We start from the raw sequence: 20,259 nt of genomic DNA, 5'->3' as shown, positions 1-20,259 counted from the left end.
GTATTAGCGAGAATCCTGTCAACAAACTCACACAGAGTGTGATTGATTACGTTTAATAAATGGACATCTCTTGACAGAAGCCTTTTTAGTTCAAGGAAAGCGGTGAGATTTGTGTAGCACTCGTGGATTATTATGAAAGTGTTGCAAATGTAGACGTTGCACGGTGTGGACGTTTTGTTTTAGCTAGCCCGGATAACGCAAATACGCTAACGCCAGCTACTTTGTAAATGACCGCACTCTTTAAGGCCCCGTGCACAGGTGGCTAACGATTTCTGCAGGTTAACGTTGGCCTTAAAGTTTGAATAATTGCTAGGGTGATGCGACACACACACACCCGCTGATTATAATGATAGAGATGCATAGCTAACATTAGCTAGTTCGCTGCTAACAGGGTCAAGCGGAGTGTTTGGCACTGTTGTGAGCTAAGTTTGTTTACCAATTGCAGCATATACACGTTATATGGCATGCGTGTGGATCAGCTGCAGTTAAATAACATTAATGAGTCCAAGAAATCCAATGTCGGCTGAATAAATAGTTTTAACATTCACTCTGTCTCTAAACCAACGTCACATCTGTCCACCCTGTGTTATTCACTCTGCCTCAAAGTTTTAACATCTGTACAGCTAAGAAATGCATCCTGAATGTCACCTTCCACAGACTCCTGAAACCTTCTGCCCAGATCCTGATCAATGCTCAGTGGTGAAACTATGACTACTGTCAACATCACCAGAGAAATTCTGCACAGGCAGATCAGGGTGAGTAAACGGATGTTATGTGTTACACAAGTAATTGTCCTGAAAGGTAAAGCTCGGTATTGATCTTAACTTTGATATATTTATTCCATGCACTGTCGAGTGTTTAATCGAAGTTGTTGCATCACTTTAGATCTTCTCAATATTTATCCATGCATTAAATAAGCACCAGCCTTTTAAAACACAACACACACTCACATCTCCTCTGGGAAATGAATTCAGTCTCAGGCCATAACTTCCCTCATGCTTCGAGACAACCAATCACAACCACTGCCAGATCTTAGTCCCACAGCATGTTGCATGCTTATTGGCTCACTGACTTATTAGATACCAAAATTTGATAATGATGGGCAACACATTCTCAATGTTAGGAGATGGAGAGGAAGTGTGGTTGATACCACAAATGTATTGCAGTGCGATACCCAGCCTCACTGATATGGCCCAACAAATAAAACATGTATAAGAGCAGGCGTCAATGTAACATTGGATTCATATATTCAGGACACGAAAGCGTCTGGCTTCCAAAGATTCTATCATGTGACTGACCCCTTCATCAAGAGACTTGGACTAGAGGCTGAGCTCCAGGTAAGTAACAACAAGTGTGTCATAGGGCTGCAACAAGTAATTTATTAATCTATTATTAATTGTCTTTTGAAAATCGATTAATCAGTTTGAGTGATTTCTTCATTGTGAATATTTTCTGGGTTGTTTGATCCATATAACAAATAAATCATTGAAACTGATTAAATTTGGTTTGTGGACAAAACAAGACACTGGAGAACATCATTATTTTGAGGTTTGGGAAACCCTGTATTTTTTTGCCTACATTCCTAAAGGCATTGCTTTGGTACCATGTGACTGATTGGTGGATTCAATATTTAAACAGGTGTAATTTATAAAGTGCCCGGTGGGCGTAATACTTCTGTATAATTCCATACCTTCCCCTGACTGTTCTTACTGTCTGTCGCGACAGGGTCATACAGGCTGTGTGAACTGTTTGGAGTGGAATGAACGTGGAGAGTAAGTCTTTGCAACCTATGCTTCCTGTTTAATTTATAATCTCTGTCATTCACATAATGTCACTGAATGTATAGTGGAAACCTTTTAGGGATGGGGTGTGTCAAAATCAAGTTAATGTCTTATATGTCATTGTCTTTTGCACACTTACTCAAAGAATACAGACCTGTCTTGTTTCATTACTATAGCACTATTGACACTCCTGACAACTTCAGCGCTCAAGGGGGGGATTCATTTAAATCACCAAAACAAAGCAGAACCAGCTGTTGCTGATGTTAACTGTTTTACAGCTTAATAATTTAACAGTGCAGGTTGTGAGGTGCTTATACTTGTCTTGTTTGACTTGTTGTTTATCCAGTCTACTGGCCTCGGGCTCTGATGATCAACATGCCATCATTTGGGATCCATTCAAACACAAGAAGCTTACGACTATGCACACCGGTCATGCAGCAAATATCTTCTCTGTAAAGGTAAGAAGGACTGAACGCAACATGGATGAATTAAATCACAGGTGGGAAAGTGAGCTGCAGTCATTCCCCTGAAAGACTTTTAAAGCAACCTGACCTTGACCTGCACCTGCATACCTGGGGGCCTTTGCAGAGCTCTGAGGTCAACTTATCGGCTGCTAAAACGGGGAGATGGAGCCTATTCTGTGGCTGCTCCTGTCATGGAACAACCTCCCTTTCATGTGAGAGCTGCACAGACCCTTGAGCAATTAAAAAAAACTTATTAAGAATGAATTCTTCTAACTGATTGGACAGTTTAGGACTTTGTAGTAGTATCTCTCTGAAAGTGCAATATCTATGTCAATAGGTGAATATAGCTTTTCACTCTCTAGTGTACTTCACATTCTGGGTGTCCTGTACAAAAGTTGCTCTGCAAAGACATTTTACCCTAACTCATATTTTCTGAAGTCCCGAAGAAAACAAATTCACTTACTGTACATTAGGTGGCACTGTTGACAAGTTCACGAGTGACCGGTTCAATGGAAAAAGCCATCTAGGTACAAGTTGTGCTGTGCTAAAGCTGCCAAAGGCATGGTGTTGTTTTCCCCTTTTTTTTTTTTTTTTACACAGAAATCGCCTCAAGGGCATACCACTGGTGTTTCATGAGAGATAATTTTTTGGAATGAGGTCAAATATTGGCTGGAGCATGTTGTAACATGATAGAGGGGTGGTACCTAAAGCCATTTGTGAGACTTAAATCTTAAGTTTTTAAAAAGGAATATCAGTAGACTGGACCTATAAATGCCCAGGTAAACATAATGTCAATGCCACTATTTTTGTTTGTTGGAAGAAACGTACAGCAATGTGCAGAAGTCTTAGGCCACCATTCGATTTGTTGTTTTAGCAATGCTATAACGACAAAAGAGCATCATTATTTCTATTTAACTCTACTGGAACACATCCAGAAAATATGTATGCAGTTTTTGTTGGGTTTTTTTCAGAAAAAAAACAACAAAAAAACATCCTCTACAGGTGTCAAGTATTCAGCGTGATCTACCCTACTGGAGTGGAACCTTAATTAATGTTAATGGTAAATCCTGTGTTTGTCCTACTATTTCATTTAAAGAAATATCTGCTGTAAAAAAAACGTCTATTACACCAGGTTTATTCAAGACATGCTAGGGCATCACATACACATGTTGCATGAATTAAACTCATTGACAGCTCTCTAAGATATAAGACCAGCTTTAAGTCGCATCACTTCATCCCAAATTCCATTGATCACAGAATTTGACACAAAACAGAGCTTGTGGTGCCCTGAAACTTTTGCACAGCACTGTATATGCCAATCACTAGAAACTTTGTTTTGTACTCATCGGATAATTCTGGTCTTTTTTTTTATTTATCCACACAGTTCCTTCCTCACTCTGGAGACAGGATTTTGATAACAGGTGCAGCTGACACAAAGGTCCATGTACATGACCTGACGGTGAAGGAAACCATCCATATGTTTTCGGATCATACCAATAGAGTAAAACGCATCGCCACAGCACCTATGTGGCCCAACACCTTCTGGAGTGCTGCAGAGGATGGCATCATCAGGTTAGAAAGCGAATCATCAATGCTTATTATACCTACATCAGCTCCACGTGGCTATGTCTGTGTTTCTGTGGGGCGCCTTGAATCTCATGTCGGCTGGTGACAGTCGTGAGCACCACACAGGAAGTGATTTGTTTTATGTCACTACTGAGGAAGATGTGGCTGAAGTACAAGAGCAACATAGAGCAAGTCAAGGGTCACCTGGTTACAACGGCTGTAGTTTGGCTGAAAATGCTAAGAAGCTCCTGTGAAAAGTTTCAGGAGTGGATTCTTCTACTAAAAAACCTGGCTGTTCAGCAGGATAAACATTATCAGCTGAGTAGTGGAGCGTTGGAGGGGTGGTGCTATAGATTACCCATCATTGAGAGGAGCTGATAGCGTTTTTAGTAATTACTCCAGAAGTTACGCGCTGGCGCTTTAAATAATTCGTTTGGACGATCATGAAATGTCCCATGTGTAATTTTGTAATGTGTTTGCTGTAGACAATATGACCTGCGAGAGAGCAGTAAACGCTCCGAGGTGCTGATCGACCTGACAGAGTTTTGTGGTCAGCTGGTCGAGGCCAAGTGTTTGGCTGTCAACCCACGAGACAACAACTACCTGGCAGTGGGAGCCAATGGTCCCTTTGTGCGCCTCTACGACATCAGGATGATTCACAACTATAGGTCGATAAAGTATTTCATTTTGTGTCACTCTATGCTAATAATTACCTACTCCTTTCTACGTTTTAACCAAATTGTTTTGGTCCTTACACAGGAAGTCTATGAGTCAGAGCACATCGGCAGCTGTGCACACATTCTGTGAAAGACAGAAGCCCATCCCAGACGGAGCAGGGCAGTATTATGTTGCAGGTGAATTGTCTGCGAGCACCTTTTATAGGATGTGAATATTTGGATTGTCATTATAAAGACATCAGCACAGGGAAGTGACTGTAAAGGTGTGTTTTCCAGGTCACCTGCCAGTTAAACTCCCAGACTACAATAATCGCCTACGGGTCCTGGTGGCCACCTATGTCACCTTCAGTCCAGATGGCACAGAGCTGCTTGTTAACATGGGTGGGGAACAGGTAATTCTTCTCAGAGCAAACAAGGACTGGTGAGGGGGAATCTATTCATGGTCATTGTTGTCATCTTTGTTTTATTTGTATGCTTCTTCTAGGTGTACCTATTTGACTTAACGTTTAAACAGAGGCCATATACATTCTTGCTTCCAAAAAAGTCATCGACAGGTCAGTCTGTGCAGTGTAAAGAAAGAGATAGAGATGGAGTACATGAAGTCTGGTGTCTGTAGGTGTACTGATAGTTTCTGAATCTTTGGCTCTCCAGGTGACACGCAGAATGGAAAGACAACCAATGGCGTCTCCAATGGACTCCACTTGCCAACCAGCCATATTCATTTTGCCGGAAGCAAATTGCACTCAAGGTAGCTGTATTCCCCCTTGACAGTGGCTGCTTGGATACACTGACTGATAGTTTCCACTTTGGCTGATATTTCCTTCCTTCGTGTCTTCTGATTTAGTTCTACTGAGCTTCCTCCTCACTTGGAGAAGATAAAGCAACAAGCCAATGATGCATTTGCACAGCAGCAGTGGACACAGGCCATCCAGCTGTACAGTTTAGGCATTCAGAAGTCCAACTGCAATGCCATGCTGTATGGAAACCGGGCTGCGGCCTACATGAAACGCAAGTGGTAGGTCCCATCGTGCCGCTGAGAGACGCGTCATATTTTCCTATGAGAGTGGTTAATGAGTGTTTTGTTTACATCTGTGATTCACAGGGATGGAGACCATTACGATGCTCTCAGGGATTGTCTGAAGGCTCTAACTCTAAACCCGGCCCACCTGAAAGCTCATTTCAGACTGGCACGGTGTCTGTTTGAGTTGAAGTACGTGACTGAGGCGCTGGAGTGTTTGGACGACTTCCGAGGAAAGTTTCCAGAGCAGGCACACAGCAGCGCCTGTGACGCCTTAGATAAAGATATCAAAGCTGCTCTGTTCACCAAGACTGAATCAGGTATCAAACATACGAACACAAACAAGTAGAAACTGAAACAAATATCAGTTTGGGTTAGTAATTTAACCGCTGTGTCTTTATTATAATGTACTCACATCACATTCCTTATTTATTTGTGAGTGTGTGTGTGTGTTTGAGTGATTGTGAATTCAGCGCTTAATGGTCTGATTTTTTTTTTTCATTAGCTGAAGATAAGAAGTCCAATAGCTCCATTCGATTCCACTCGTTCAGTCGGAAAGAGTCGATCCCTGAAGATGAGTTGGTGCTGAGAGAGCGCAGCTTTGACTACAAGCACAGATACTGTGGTCACTGCAACACCACCACTGATATCAAGGAGGCCAACTTCTTTGGAAGGTCAGGAGATGTCACTGTCAACCTGCAGCGGCCTCACTAGGGGGCAGTCTTGGTCTCAGTAATTAAAAGGCAGAGAACCATAAAGATTCACAATGAGAGGGTTGCTTTTATTCATAAATCTAGTCTGTATTAAGAGATTTTCCCACTTGAGCAAAATGTTCAACATACAGGTAACTATACTATTCTCTGTGCATACAAAATACTAAAATTGCATAATGCAAATATGTAATTACAAAATTTACTTTTAAAAAATATTGTGGATTTTTAAATCCATCCAAAAAAACAATCTAACTATTGTCAGTTGTTTAATGTATCAAATACTACACTACATTCCACAAATATGACATAGTGTCCATCTAAACACTGATACTCGAGATGATACACAAAGACAAATTTCCTCTCAACCGTACACAAAACATGCAAAAAGTGTTTGTGAAATGACCTCAGTGTTCCCAGTAAAAATGATGTTCTCCAAACACATTTCTTGTCAGGCAGGGCTGAATACTGTCCTTTTCACTACAGCAAAGGGCAGTACATCGTGAGCGGCTCCGACGACGGCTCCTTCTTCATCTGGGAAAAGGAGACCACTAATCTGGTGAGGATCCTGCAGGGGGATGAGTCCATAGTCAACTGCCTCCAGCCCCACCCCAGCTACTGCTTCCTGGCTACAAGTGGTATTGACCCCGTTGTTCGATTATGGAACCCCAGACCAGTGGTGAGCTATTGATTATCTTTGTTTTAAGCCCTGTATCCACCAAACGGTACAGTTTGGTTCACCTATTATTTAATTTGTGTTCATTAGTTGTGCTTTGGGCACCAAAATAACTGATTTGTTCCATCCCACATTTTGGGATACTCTGTGATCCTGCGCCTAAAGCTCGACAGAGAAATGTATTTTGTCTGTGTGACAGTGGGAGTGGAGTGGGAAAAACATAAATATGCTTAAATATACTGTGCAGTATGATAGAGAATGGATTGAAAACCACTAAGTTTATTTTTTAATGTAAAGTATCGGTGCACAACTGATCACGGTTGACTGTTCCAAACTGTGCTGTGACGTGTTGAACTGAACTGAACTGCACTGAATTGTGTTATAGTACACTCTTTTAAACAAACCCTTTCTCAATTTATAGACGGAGTGTGACAACGTGCGCGTAGTGGAGGACATGGAGGGCGCTGCACAGGCGAACCAACGTCGTATGAACGCGGATCCGCTGGAGGTCATGCTGCTCAACATGGGCTATCGCATCACAGGCCTGCGTGGCGTCGGCCCAGAAGGCTCGGATGACGAAGACAGCTCAGAGGGACAAGTTCAGTGTCGACCAAGCTAAGCAAACTGCCATTCTGCAGAACAAGCGTAGAAGCCAAGCGCTCTCCCAGCTCCAGTTTGAATCTTTATCCTGCCCCCACTATCTGACAGAAACATCGATTGAATGTCATGTCACATTTCTGAACTATGCATCGTCCGCCACCGTCCTGTAACGGGACCGGTGGAGACCACTTTGGGAAGAGGAAATTCATGGAGGGGCGGAGACGACACACACATCTTGCACCTCTAAAGCACCAACAACACCTCAGCCTCTCCTCCCTTCTGTGGAGGTCAGGGCAGACATTGAGGAGAGCACCTTCCACGCCACTCCCAGTTTCTCTCGCAGAAGGAGTAGTTCAGTACTTATACCTGCTCAGGTTTATGTTGGAGAGACACGCTGCATGTAGAAGGAGAAGCCCCCGCGGTCAGGTGACCTAATTTTCAGGTCATTGTGGCCACACAGTCGCAGTATCCTCCATAGAGGTTCACATCCCAAACCAGAAGACAGTGCTTTGTTACATCTCCTGTCTGCTCCTTGTGTTGGAGCTTCAAGTTGCAGTGCTCGCTCATCTCAGAAAGGCTGCAGACCCAGGTTACCGATTCTGAGTTGGACCTGAAAATATTTTCTGTTGCAGTTACAGAATGAATTAGAATCTCAAGGCTGTGAACGTTGCCCCAATAAATAAAAGTATTTACAAGCTTTGTTTAAGTTTGTAACTATGAGATAAATCTTCTGCCAAAGGTTGTCTATTGTTTCAGCAGCCAAGGATTAATGTTTGTTTTCTCCATTTCACTGAAACGTCACTGTTTTACTGTACCCTTTTAGTTTTTACCACAATAGATTGTTGTCAGGAGGAAGACGATATAAACAAAGAACTGTTGGTAAAAGAAAAAAAAAAAACATGTTATGTCCCGTTGATTGTTGATTGATTGTGTTATTTGGCATGAAATGTCAGTGTGAAACTTGTGTTGGGTGTAAGTGGGACACAGATGCTAATTTTGTGGTACAGTATACAGTATAAATGAGTATGATTCCTCTTTTCAGTGATTTTTCTTCATACGTGAGACATATATGGGTTTCTAATTTGATCTAATGTTTCTGTAACTCTGTTGATATTTACTAATGTCAGTATAACACTATAAAATGTGATTTTCTTAACAAAATGCTAAAATCAGTACATTTTCCTCCAAGTGCCAAAAAGTACAATTATTAAAGGTAATTGGGTAATAGATAGTACATGGAACTATCTCACTCGAATAGGTGTAATAGCTGACAATTAAGTGGGACTTAAATTCAGTCACTCAGACTAAATACTGACATTGACATCACGGGGTCGAGAATATGACATTAAGTTACTGTAATTCAGTCAGAAAGTGATGCAGAAAATGCAGAAAAGATCGTTGCTGTGAGGTTTTACAGCAGGATTGAGCTTTTGCAGGGGAAGCAGCAAGTATGTTCTTCAGAACTGGCAAATCACAGTTTAATCTCATCTGTGCAGGACGCTGCTGCTAAGAAAAACCTGTTTACGAACATAGGTGAGGGGTTTGGGGGCTCGCTCTCTGATCTAATGACAACCAGAGTCAAGTAATTTTTGGATCTGGTGCTATTCAGATGAGTAGGGCGTCACAGTGTAGTGAAGTAAATGGTCCTAAGAGTTATTAAATCCTTACAAAGAGATGTAAGAGTGCACTGACACCTTTTAATACAAAATCTCATAAAGGTAGAATGCTCCTTCAGTCCCAGGACACACAACATAATTATAGTTAACACTCTTCCACCACTAAATGCAGTCTTGGAGAAATATGTGGTGAAAGTACTGCAGTGTTCACGTATGTTAAAAGGCCAAGGCAACCGAGAAGGTCATCCTCATATGGAACATGCAGGGCAGATAAAACCAATATGTCATAATCTTCTGCATTCGGTGCCAAAAAGCCAAATATAGTGATCTTTTAAACCAATAATGCTCTCTTTTCAGCACAAGCAACATTTTAGAATGTATTTATTTTGCAGACAGTGATAACATAGTCCCTCTGAGATAACATTAATGTGTTTTAGTTTTACCAGCTTGACCATGATCACTGCTGTATCTTCTGTTCAGAGAGGGTGTTGTCATTCATACATACTGTATACTGTATATACTGACGTGGCTCTCGCTCTAGTCCTCTGCTGCAGTCAGCTGTTCAGTTCTGCTTCTATGAGCGCTAAGAAAAGCGACGCAGCTTTTCAAATTTATGGCTCAGAGAACAAACCAGCACGTCTAATTGACCTCAAAAGGGGGTTCATGTTAACAAATGGCTCAACAATAATATGCACAACGCTAAGTTTTCGTTTGACTTTGTTAATGACGTTTATTTTGTTTGTGTTCTGTTTTTCTTCCCATGAAGACCTTTGTTGCAAACAAAGTAAACGATGAAACACCAACAACATTATCGTCTCTGTTCTATTCTTTTTCTTATTGTAACACTTGCAACAGTCCCAGCAGCACTGAGACAGTGCTAACTATGTACCGTGTGTGAGGATGTGCTGTGAACTCTCTGGTATCCTGCTCATTCATCAGTGTCCGCTCCACTCTGCTTTTTGCTGACTATTAGGCAACAAATGTGTGCACAGTAAATCACAAGTGCGTTAAAGTAGTTAAAGGAGCATCCTGTGCCCCATATAGTGTGCAGTAATGAGGTGACCCAACTTCAGGAGTGTAGTGCCAGTTACATTGACAAAGCTCAGCGCTGACTGAGACTGTGACGGACAAATAACGAGGTAGTAATTTAGTTAGAGGCTCTTGAGCCTGAAAAACTAGCTTTTTACATACTGTTAAATAAAGCTTTTGTTGTGTTTATTGTGCCATACGTAAGAATGTGGTCAAAAACTTTACGTTACTACATTCAAATTCAAAAATACTGAGGTCTTTTAGGTTTCGTTTTCTGACGTAACTGGCAACCCGTGGTTGCTCGGCAGCTGAGACTCTACTGACTGCAATGATTGGTAGACGGTGGTAGGTGGCGCCACATGCCAAAACATGATTTCAAATTATAAACATGATTTGCAGTCTGCAAAAGATTTTTTTAAATGCAAATATTTTGGCTGTACTGTTGTTGTTGGTGAGTTCAGTTTGTTATATGAACATTATTCCCCAGTCTTTGTGACATATTAGGAGGATTTTGTGGCCAGTTGCTTTATATTTATTACATAATGCACCTTTAATGTAAATTCCCTCCTTAGGGTAGAAACAGTTAAACATTAGTTCCCAGGTGATGGTATTTTATTTCGAAAAATGTTAAATTGAAAATGCAGTTGGGAGTTTATGCAGTTTATGCTGTTGCTTTTACATTATAACCTATCCTATAATGATATAATTATATATAATTATATGATAATACTACCTCCTAAATGATAATATATTGACCTCAGACATGACAGAATATAAGGATGTTTCTGCGTCTGTAAACCAGCAGCATTCAATAATCCTATTATATAACCAGTCTTCAAACGCCGCAGTCCATGTTGTTGAACGCGTGCTGCGTTCACTGACCAACCGTCGACGCCAAAGGTGGCCGCGCTTATGCGCTTCCGCTTCCGCGCCGCCTGCGCGACAACTGAACTGACACCTTCTGTCACGGCAGTGATGGCGGACGCGGACGGTGTCGACATGATGATGAACTACCACGGTGATTTCTTGAAAGGCGACAGAAAAAACGGCCGTTTCCCGCACTGCATTGTCTGGACGCCCATTCCCTTTCTGTCGTAAGAAGCGAACACTTCCATGTTTTTAAGCTTCTCTTTAAGCTAGGCGGCAATGAACGCGGCGACTCTTTTTTCTGCCGCCCGCGCGGCAGGCTGCTGCTGTTGTTTAATTTGCAAGCGTCACGCAAAATGTAGCATATTTGTGTTAGCTCATGATGCTACCTGTGTGTTTCTAGAACAAAGCAATTGTCATCAAATAACTGCATGCTGTGTAATGGACCATGAATATAATATTATGTTGTGTTGTGCTGCAGGTGGGTGCTGCCCTTTATCGGTCACATGGGTATATGCACCTCCTCTGGAGTCATACGAGACTTTGCAGGATCCTACTTTGTTTCTGTGAGTATCTCTGTTTAGTCCATGTATTTAAATGGAATGTATGTAAAGTGTAAAGTATCATAGTCACATAATACTTATTCAAATCAATACATGTAACCAGTCTTGCATAAGGTAACTTAAAGGAATACTTGAGTAAAAGTATCTTACCAGAAAATGACTTTGGTAGAAGTTGAAGTCACTTTTTTAATAATATTACTTCAGTAAAAGTCTTAAAGTATGATATTTACTGTACTTAAGTATCAAAAGTCATTTTCTGATATAAAATGTACTTCAGTTTTAGAAGTAAAAGTGAGGAGTTAGGATGGAGCCATGGTAGCTCAGTGGCAGGGTCGTTGTCTTTCAACTGGACGGTTGTGGGTTCAATTCCTGGCTTTGCTAGTCTATGTGTGCTTGAGTAGGACACTTAAAGGTGCCATATGTAAGAATGTGCCCAAAAACGGTTACTACATTCAAATTCAAAATACCGAGGTCTTTTAGGTTTTGTTTTCTGACATAACTGGCAACCCTTAGTTGCTTGGTAGCTGAGACTCTACTGACTGCAATGATCGGTAGACGGTGGTAGGTGGTGCCACATGGCATAACATGATTTCAAAACATAAACATATTTTTTAATGCACATATTTTGGCTGTACTGTTGTTGTCGGTGAGTTCAGTTTGTTATATGAACATTATTCCTGAGTCTCTGTGACACATTAGGAGGATTTTATGGCCAGTTGATTTAGATTTATTACATAATGCACCTTTAACCACGTGCTGAAGCGTATGAATGAATATGGCAATATGTGAATGGCAAAACTATAGTGTAAAGCAGCTCATCAAGACTAGAAAAGCTCACTATAAATACGGACCATTACCGACTCTTCTTCTTCTGATTTTATTTGGTAGGAATGAGTAACAAAGATAGTTCGAGGAAATGTATTGGAGTAAAAGTAAAAGTTGCTAGAAATACAGAGTAAAGATTTGTGTATTTGCACTCACTTGCATACTCCTATTCAAATCAATACATGCTACTCACACTCATTTAATTGACACATGTAAATGTCATAATAATAATAAGGATAATAATGATAAATAGACATTTAGACATAAATAGATTTATTTAGCAGCTTTAAAACAAAGTTACAAGGTACAATAACATAAACAAGGTGGTAAAATAGTTGAAACGTCATGTTGAAATCATGGAAATACGAAAACGAAACAGAAAATAAAATCCCACATAAACACTCAGATATATGCCACATTATAAGAGATTAAAAAGATGATGATGGTGAGTTGTCACAGTTGCGTGACAAGCCCGGTTTTTGGAATGTCCGTATAGGGCCCTGCTGCTGGAGGAGCTCAGGTGGATTAGTAGGTCACAGATATAGGCAGAGTCATTAAGAATAGAAGAGAGAAAAAAACAAAAAGGAGCCTGGATCTCACCCGTTTGCACACAAGGAAACAAAAACATGACCTCCTTCGTGAAAGGTAACAATCAAATGTGAACACTTCGGGAGATTGTGTTGATTAAGAAATAGATAAGCAGATTAAATGAAGATTTAAAAAAATATATAAATAATAACACATGGATAGATAGAAAGAAAGAAGCAAAAGCAAATGATGAGAAATACCCAAGAGATTGAGTCACTATGCTCTTTAAATCATTTAAAATGTGACCTCTTTTTTCCAGGAGGACAACATGGGTTTTGGCAAACCAACAAAGTGAGTTTATCTACAAAAAACACTCATATTAAAAACATATCATGTTTAAATTAGTATGTTTACATGGATTGCTAGTCCGAATATGACAATATGCCATGCACACAGCATTTCCTGATCATGTTCATACTTAAAATGAGCAATAATGAGCTACTTAAGACATGTGGATTATTCTGATTTTAGTCCCATTATGTAGACATGTCTTATTCAGATTATAACATCCTTTTTGGAGTAGTTGCAGCATTGCAGTGGATGTGATATGGAGTGTTGTAGTAGCAATTAGCGTCACTTTATTTTAATAAAGTCAGCTTGAATCAGATTGTGGGTGTTTATGACTGCAGGTATTGGAAGCTCGACGTGGACAAAGTCTGTGGTAACGGAGTTGCAACGTGGGACAAAGCAGTGCTCGATGCGTCTGAGGAATACAAGTGTCGGCCGGTGAGACCATGTTCTAAGATTTGTTTTTATTTCACATGCCACATATTAACGTCCACTAAAATGACATCTGCCTTTCCTCTTTCTTTGAAGCACAACCTCTGCTTTGATAACTGCCATTCCCATGTTGCCATGGCCCTCAACCTCATGCGCTACGACAACAGCACATCCTGGAACATGGTGAACCTGTGCGCCCGGTCTCTAATTCATGGAAAACATGTGAGGTACATATTCACGCCTCTTATGCCACTGATTCTTGTACTGTGTTATCGAGATTTAAAGTCATTTTCCGACTGCTATCAGGGTCGTTTCTCACTCTTGGTCCTGGGGAGCCACTGTCCACTGTCCTGTCCCACCTGATTCAAATAAATGGATCGTGACCATGCTTCAGCAGAGCTTACTGACGAGCTGACCATTTGAGTCAGGTGTGTTTGAGCAGGGAAAGATCTAAAACATGCAGGACAGTGGCTCCCCAGGACCAGAGTGAGAAACCCTGATTTAAATAAGCAATGGTGTGTGGGCACCTTACTCATATGTACCCCATATATCACAGTATACAGCACGTATCCCAATCTCCTGATGCATCCTTGCTTTTCAGTTCTGTACAGTGCGTGTGCAGGGGGTTGTTGGTAAAGCAAGATGATGCCTCTCAATTCTTCCTGCATCTGTTTTTGACGTCTGAGTCATAAAAGTGGTTATGTCAACATCGTTACCAAAGGTTGATAATGTCTAGACACACAAATCTGATTTATAGTTAATAGTAAAATATCAGATTTTAGAAAACAAGGTAACTACGGTGGCCTGCACGTGCAAACCGTTATTACAAAATGTTATGCGATATTACAAAACACTTTTACAATTCCCAAAACAAATTTCACCAAGATTGTTCCACTATAAACAAAAGAGACAGAACCAGTTACCAGCTGATGTTTTTTTCTTCACACAGTAGTCAATCAGCCAGTTTTATATAGCACTTCCTTTCAACTGGGCTTTCAAAATAAGAGCCACCGACTTTGGCTTTTTTACTACTTACTACTAAAGTGCTGAACATAATAGAGGTAGAGCTCTCCCCACATTCACATAATACTTATTCAAATCAATACATGTAACCAGTCTTATAAGGTAACTTAAAGGAATACTCGAGTAAAAGTACATGTATCTTACCGGAAAATGACTTTGGTAGAAGTTGAAGTCACTTTTTTAAATAATATTACTTCAGTAAAAGTCTTTAGGTATATGACATTTACTGTACTTAAGTATCAAAAGTCATTTTCTGATATAAAATGTACTTAAGTTTTAGAAGTATTAAAAAAAGTAATGGAGCCACGGTAGCTCAGTGGTAGGGCGAGTACTTGAGCAAGACACTTAACCCCATGCATAAGCTTGGTAATGACAATGGGTAATGTGCGTGGGACCTAATTTCAACTTTATAACATGGTAATTGTCAATTTTCATCCACAAACATTTACATGTGAAGGTGTGACAGTGGCGGCAGCCTGCAGAATTCTCATTACCTTGCTATTACTTGCTGGATTTCACTTCGGAAATAACATTTACCACCATAACAAATGACCATACTTTGCTATTACCAAGTTGTACTGTATTGAAAAGTGAGTTACCAAAAATTTGCCATGGTCCTCCAGTTCCCGTAAAACTTGGTCATTTGCTGATTTAATCGCATGGGTATTTTCTGAGTTACTGAGCAGTAATATTTAGCATCTGTATTTATAGCAGTAGCATCTACGTCACAACCGTGTACGCTACACATATACACTCTTTATAGTGCTCTGCTGCTGGATGCTCATGAGCATTAAGAGACATATGGCTCAGAGAGTCCCCCCTCATTATTCTCTGCTGACCCACATAGAGTACGCTGGCGTCACAGTTTGTGCTGCCTCTGCACATACACACATCACCCCCCACCCCCCCCACCCCATCCTCCCTCCATACACACAGGAGTCGTTTAAACAGAAGGGTAGTCTTGTAATTCATCACTGACAGCAGCGCGCCCCTCTCTGTCACTGCTGGAGGTCACCTCTCTGCCGGGGCTCCCTGCACCGGTTGGTTGGAAAGGACAGTTGGTGTACAGTTGCAGAGGGAGAGAGGGAGGGGAGCTGTGGGCTTCTGGGAGCAAAGGGATAGGAGCATGTGACACAATGACACGTTACATGTCCTTATGTGTCCAAAATATACCACAATGGGTGTTTTACCCCTCACTCACACTTCCACTTGAATCATCCATGTGTTTTGGCGATTGCTCTAACATGTGCCTGCCCTCTTTGTGTCCTTCAGCTGGGCGGCGTTTCTGAAGACCTGGCTCCCCTTCCTCATGCTGTGTGGAGTCATCACTACCTTCATCCTAACATTCAACCTGCAGTAACAGCAGAGCGAGACGTACTCAAAGACTTTGGTTATACTTTCTCCATGACGTGCTTTGACGGGGACATTAGTTCCCAAATGAATGACTTCATTAGTGAGCCACAGTGATCTAGTCTCCAGGAGTCTTCCTGTTCATGGGCAAATTATTTCACTTAATCTGTGAATTAGTAAGATGTGTAAACCGCAGCAAGTAAACATCTTTTCAAAAGTTACCACTGCTGCTATTAGCTAAGTGATTATTATAGGATTATGACGGCAGATTCCACTGTCGAAGAGTAATAATGGCGAGTCCCTGCTATGTAGTTTTTCTCACATGGCAGTGACGAATGTGTTTTCAGGCTGCCTAATGTACATTTCAGTGATGAATGGCTACAAAATGGACCATGAAATCTTAACGCTGAAATATATTCATCAATTATTTGTCTAAGAGATATGAGCCGCTTCCAAAGATAGAATGATGTAGGACCCACATGTGAAAAATAGTGATACTGTCTCGTCTCATCCCTTCACTCCACTTTCCCCTGGTGTACAAAGTCACATTTGAGGAGGGTTTTTTTCCCTATTATATTGTGTTTTTGTTGTTTTTGTAAATACTGAAATTCAACACTTTTAATTTTCATTTATATATATATATATATGCTGCTATTTTACATCATTACTAATTCATTTGTTTTGAACGCTACGTATTTGAAAGAGTATTATTTGTTATTGTATATCCGTCTATTTAATATTTCCATTATTAGAACTCTACCTTGGATGTCCTGTAGCGTTTTTTTGTGTCTCCACGTCAGATGTGTAGGTCACAGGCTGTGGGCGTCCTATTCGTCCTCTGTACCTTTAAGGGAACCACGCACCTTTTTTATCCAGCAGATTCTGCGTGTTGTGAACTACCATCAGTTCATGGGAACCTTTATTCCCTGAGTGGAGCAGATGAGGGAGGACTGATGCTGGAGCGATCCGGGTTTACCACTTCTGTAGTGTCTGATTAGTTTGTGAGGAGAAGGACAACAGCTTAGGATCAAGTTTAGACTTCCCATGCAATCAAGTTTTGCTCTTCTGCAATTCTTTTGTGTCTCGACATTTTTTTCAATATTTCTTTTTGAATTGGCATTGGTTTAACTTCGACATGTGCACTTTTGCAGTTTGTGTGTTTTTGGGAATTCTTCTTTTTACGCCGCACCAGTGCTTGGAGTGTCCGTCGGGCTGCGAGTGTTTTGCTGTCACTCGCACAGTGAAATGTGTTTCCAAGGATCTGCTCACGGTGCCACAAAGTGTTCCAGGATATACAAAGTCTGTGATCATCACAGGGAATAATATACACCAGATCTCACCTGATTCATTCACAGAGATGGAGAATGTCACCAACATCATTTTAAGCAATAATAGGTGAGAATGTCAATACTTTGTGTGTATAATCCATGTTTATGAAGCCATATTGATATTATATAGCTAACTCTGTTGATGTGTATCTCATAAATAAACAGTGTCTTATGTCTGTGATAGTGTGGCTTTCAATTATTTGCTTTAACGGAACGCTGAGATGCATCAGCGTTGTGAGAATGACCGTAAATGTTACAGATGTGGTCGTCTCTGCAGGATCACAGAGATGGAATCCCACAGCTTCTCCGTCCTCATCAACCTGCGTTTCCTGGACCTCAGTGGGAACCAGCTGGCACTCATCCATCCTGAGGCTCTCAGCATACCTGGCAGCCCCCTTCAGGAGCTCAACCTGAGCCGCTCGCTCTACAACTTCACTGCCGTGACGGACCTCACCACGGCCCTGCGCTGGGGTGGCCTCAGGGGGCTCCTCCGCCTTGACCTGTCAGGAAACCACCTTGCTCTGCTTCCCCCAGGGATGTTCTCCCACCTTCCCAATCTGCATCATCTCTTCCTCACCAACAACTCTCTGGTAACCGTCTATAGTGGGACCTTTACTGGCCCGAACCACCTGCAGGTGCTGGACCTGACACACAATGCCTTCAAGACATTTGGTGCTGATTCTCTACAGGAGCTGGAGATGCTCGGCAACGTCCGCATCCTTCTTGGTAGCAATCCTTTCACTTGCACCTGTGAAATCCGTGATTTTGTTATTTGGCTGAATGAATCGAGAGCTCAGCTGGATGTGGATGCTGTGAGATGTGCCACACCAGAAGCGATATCCAACACCCAGCTGCGAGGGCTCAGTGACCAGGCCATCGGGTGTGTCGTTCCAGTTCAAGCAGAGGTGGCCGACCTCACGCTGCCGACGTCCTACGTGTTCCTGGGTCTGGTGCTGGGGTGCGTGGGCATCGTCTTTCTTCTTGTGCTTTACCTGAATCGCAAAGGCATGAAGAAGTGGATTATTGAAATGAGAGACGCATGTCGAGATGTCCTGGAGGGTTATCACTACCGTTATGAGCTTGACTCGGACCCCAGGCTGGGCCACATCCCGGCAGACAACAGTGGCAGCAGAGCACAAGGCCATTTAAGGATGGCTCTGTCACAGCAGCTGCCAACTGACACCTGTATTGTCCAGGTTCCCACAGACACACAGGTCAAACAGGTGACCACCTCACCCCCATCTGTGTGTGTCTTATGATCTCATATGAAATCAGTCAAAATATGGGCTTCATGTATTAATAGTTAATAGTTTAGGAGAGTACATTTATAAATACATTTTTCTTTTGATCTTCCTGTACATACTGTAGTTATAGCCTAAATTAAAAATCTCACCCTACAAGTGCCTTTGTGTTTTTGAGGCACTAGAATATTGTTTTGTAAAGTGACATTAATATTGTATGTTTTTCATAAATTTTATAAGAATATAATGCAAGATACAAGATAGGTTGAACTCATACTAGACGAACATCTCCCTGCTTTTTTTTTTTTTCTTTTTAGTGTGATTTCATTGTATAATCTTGAGGTGCTTTAGAAAGTAGATGAATGATTGTCAGCATAGATACCCAGTGACTTAAAGAACAAATCGTCAATAGGTTTTCTGTGCGTCAACTCAAGAAATATCAATTTGAATGTATAGTCAGCTGTGTTGCTTTATTTTGCTGAGTAGTATTCATAATGTGAGCTGTATTACAGTCAAAGCCAGTGCATGATATATATATAAAAAGACCTTGTATCATAAATAAAATAATATTGATTAAACGTCTTGTTCACTTGTTTTATAGTGACTGCAGTGAAAGTGGGTAACACCATGTTACACAGACTCTAAAACCATTTTTCTCCAGGTGAGGCAGCTCGACTATTCCAATACACAGACTGTGTGATTAAGTGTTTCCACAGAGGGAAAAATAGGGCAGAATGAACGATATTTGGAAATACACCTGCTGGCTCTGCAGCTGTGCACCTCCTTGAGTGTGTGTGTGTATGTGTGTGTGTGTACTATTTGTTATCTCTTTAGGACCGATTCTGACTTCAACACTGACTTTATCAAGACCAGTCGTCCTCATGGAGACTGGTCTGGTTAAGATGAGGGGGACTAAGATTTAAGATGTGGTTCTGCAATGCAGTGTCCTAGGAACAACTGCACATACCTGTGTGTGAGAGTGTGTGTTTACAGCACGTTATTAAAAATCCAATTATTGCCAGACAAAAGTGCAGAATTTCATCATTTGTTATGTTGCATCACACGGTGGCTATGGAAAGCTCAGACTTTCTTGATTAGATTCTCAGCCATTTTCACTACTTTTCTTCTTCTACTCCATTACATCTCATCTTTTGTTTACTGTTATTTTCAAATACTTGATGACATGAAAAAAAAAATCTTATTTCAGAGTAAACTGTGCATAGTTTACTTTAAACTCAACCAGTGGACTCGCCCCCTGGTGGCAATTCAATATGTCCTCCTGCTGTCCCTTCTTCAATTTATTGTATTTTGTTGTAGTTATTTTATTTTAATGTAATTTGAAAGGCCAGTGTGGCCACTATGGCAAGCAGTTCTAACATTTAATCGGTAGACAGGATATCCATCACCAGTATGTGCAACGTCATTCTTACTAGTCAAAAGTACAGATACACAATTACAGATATCTGCAATTCACATGAATGGCAAAAGTGCCATCATTATGACTGAAGAAAAAAACTGAATTAAGGTTATGTGTGACATTATAATGACGAGTAAAAACTGAATTAAATAGATCTGTGACATTATATTGACTAGTAAAAACTGAATTAAGGATATGTG

General features: G+C 41.1%; 3 protein-coding genes across 3 annotated transcripts; all 3 read left to right on the top strand.

Annotated features, from left to right (window-relative positions):
* Nucleotides 1-9,892, top strand: wdtc1 (WD and tetratricopeptide repeats 1). Its single transcript, XM_083895706.1, has 16 exons — nt 1-102; nt 658-755; nt 1,254-1,337; nt 1,726-1,772; nt 2,128-2,239; nt 3,630-3,817; nt 4,297-4,479; nt 4,571-4,665; nt 4,765-4,880; nt 4,973-5,042; nt 5,140-5,236; nt 5,333-5,503; nt 5,591-5,826; nt 6,012-6,180; nt 6,703-6,895; nt 7,314-9,892. The coding sequence occupies exons 2-16, from the start codon at nt 690-692 to the stop codon at nt 7,509-7,511; spliced, it is 2,025 nt and encodes a 674-aa protein (XP_083751832.1). The 5' UTR covers nt 1-102; nt 658-689; the 3' UTR covers nt 7,512-9,892.
* Nucleotides 9,893-11,112: 1,220 nt separating this feature from the next.
* Nucleotides 11,113-16,083, top strand: LOC310926199 (transmembrane protein 222-like; the record flags this gene model as incomplete). Its single annotated transcript, XM_083888298.1, has 6 exons — nt 11,113-11,231; nt 11,486-11,570; nt 13,240-13,271; nt 13,610-13,706; nt 13,797-13,927; nt 15,996-16,083. The coding sequence occupies 6 exons, from the start codon at nt 11,113-11,115 to the stop codon at nt 16,081-16,083; spliced, it is 552 nt and encodes a 183-aa protein (XP_083744424.1).
* Nucleotides 16,084-17,208: 1,125 nt separating this feature from the next.
* On the top strand, nt 17,209-18,660 carry tpbg1a (trophoblast glycoprotein 1a; the record flags this gene model as incomplete). The annotated part of the gene is made up of 2 exons (XM_083897787.1): nt 17,209-17,468; nt 17,679-18,660. 2 exons carry the CDS (start codon nt 17,209-17,211, stop codon nt 18,658-18,660), a joined length of 1,242 nt encoding a protein of 413 aa, XP_083753913.1.
* Nucleotides 18,661-20,259: the final 1,599 nt, after the last annotated feature.

The sequence above is a fragment of the Microchirus variegatus genome (assembly GCF_963457635.1).
Source record: "Microchirus variegatus genome assembly, chromosome: 1".
Lineage (NCBI taxonomy): Eukaryota > Metazoa > Chordata > Actinopteri > Pleuronectiformes > Soleidae > Microchirus > Microchirus variegatus.
This window is presented reverse-complemented; position numbering and strand designations above follow the sequence as displayed.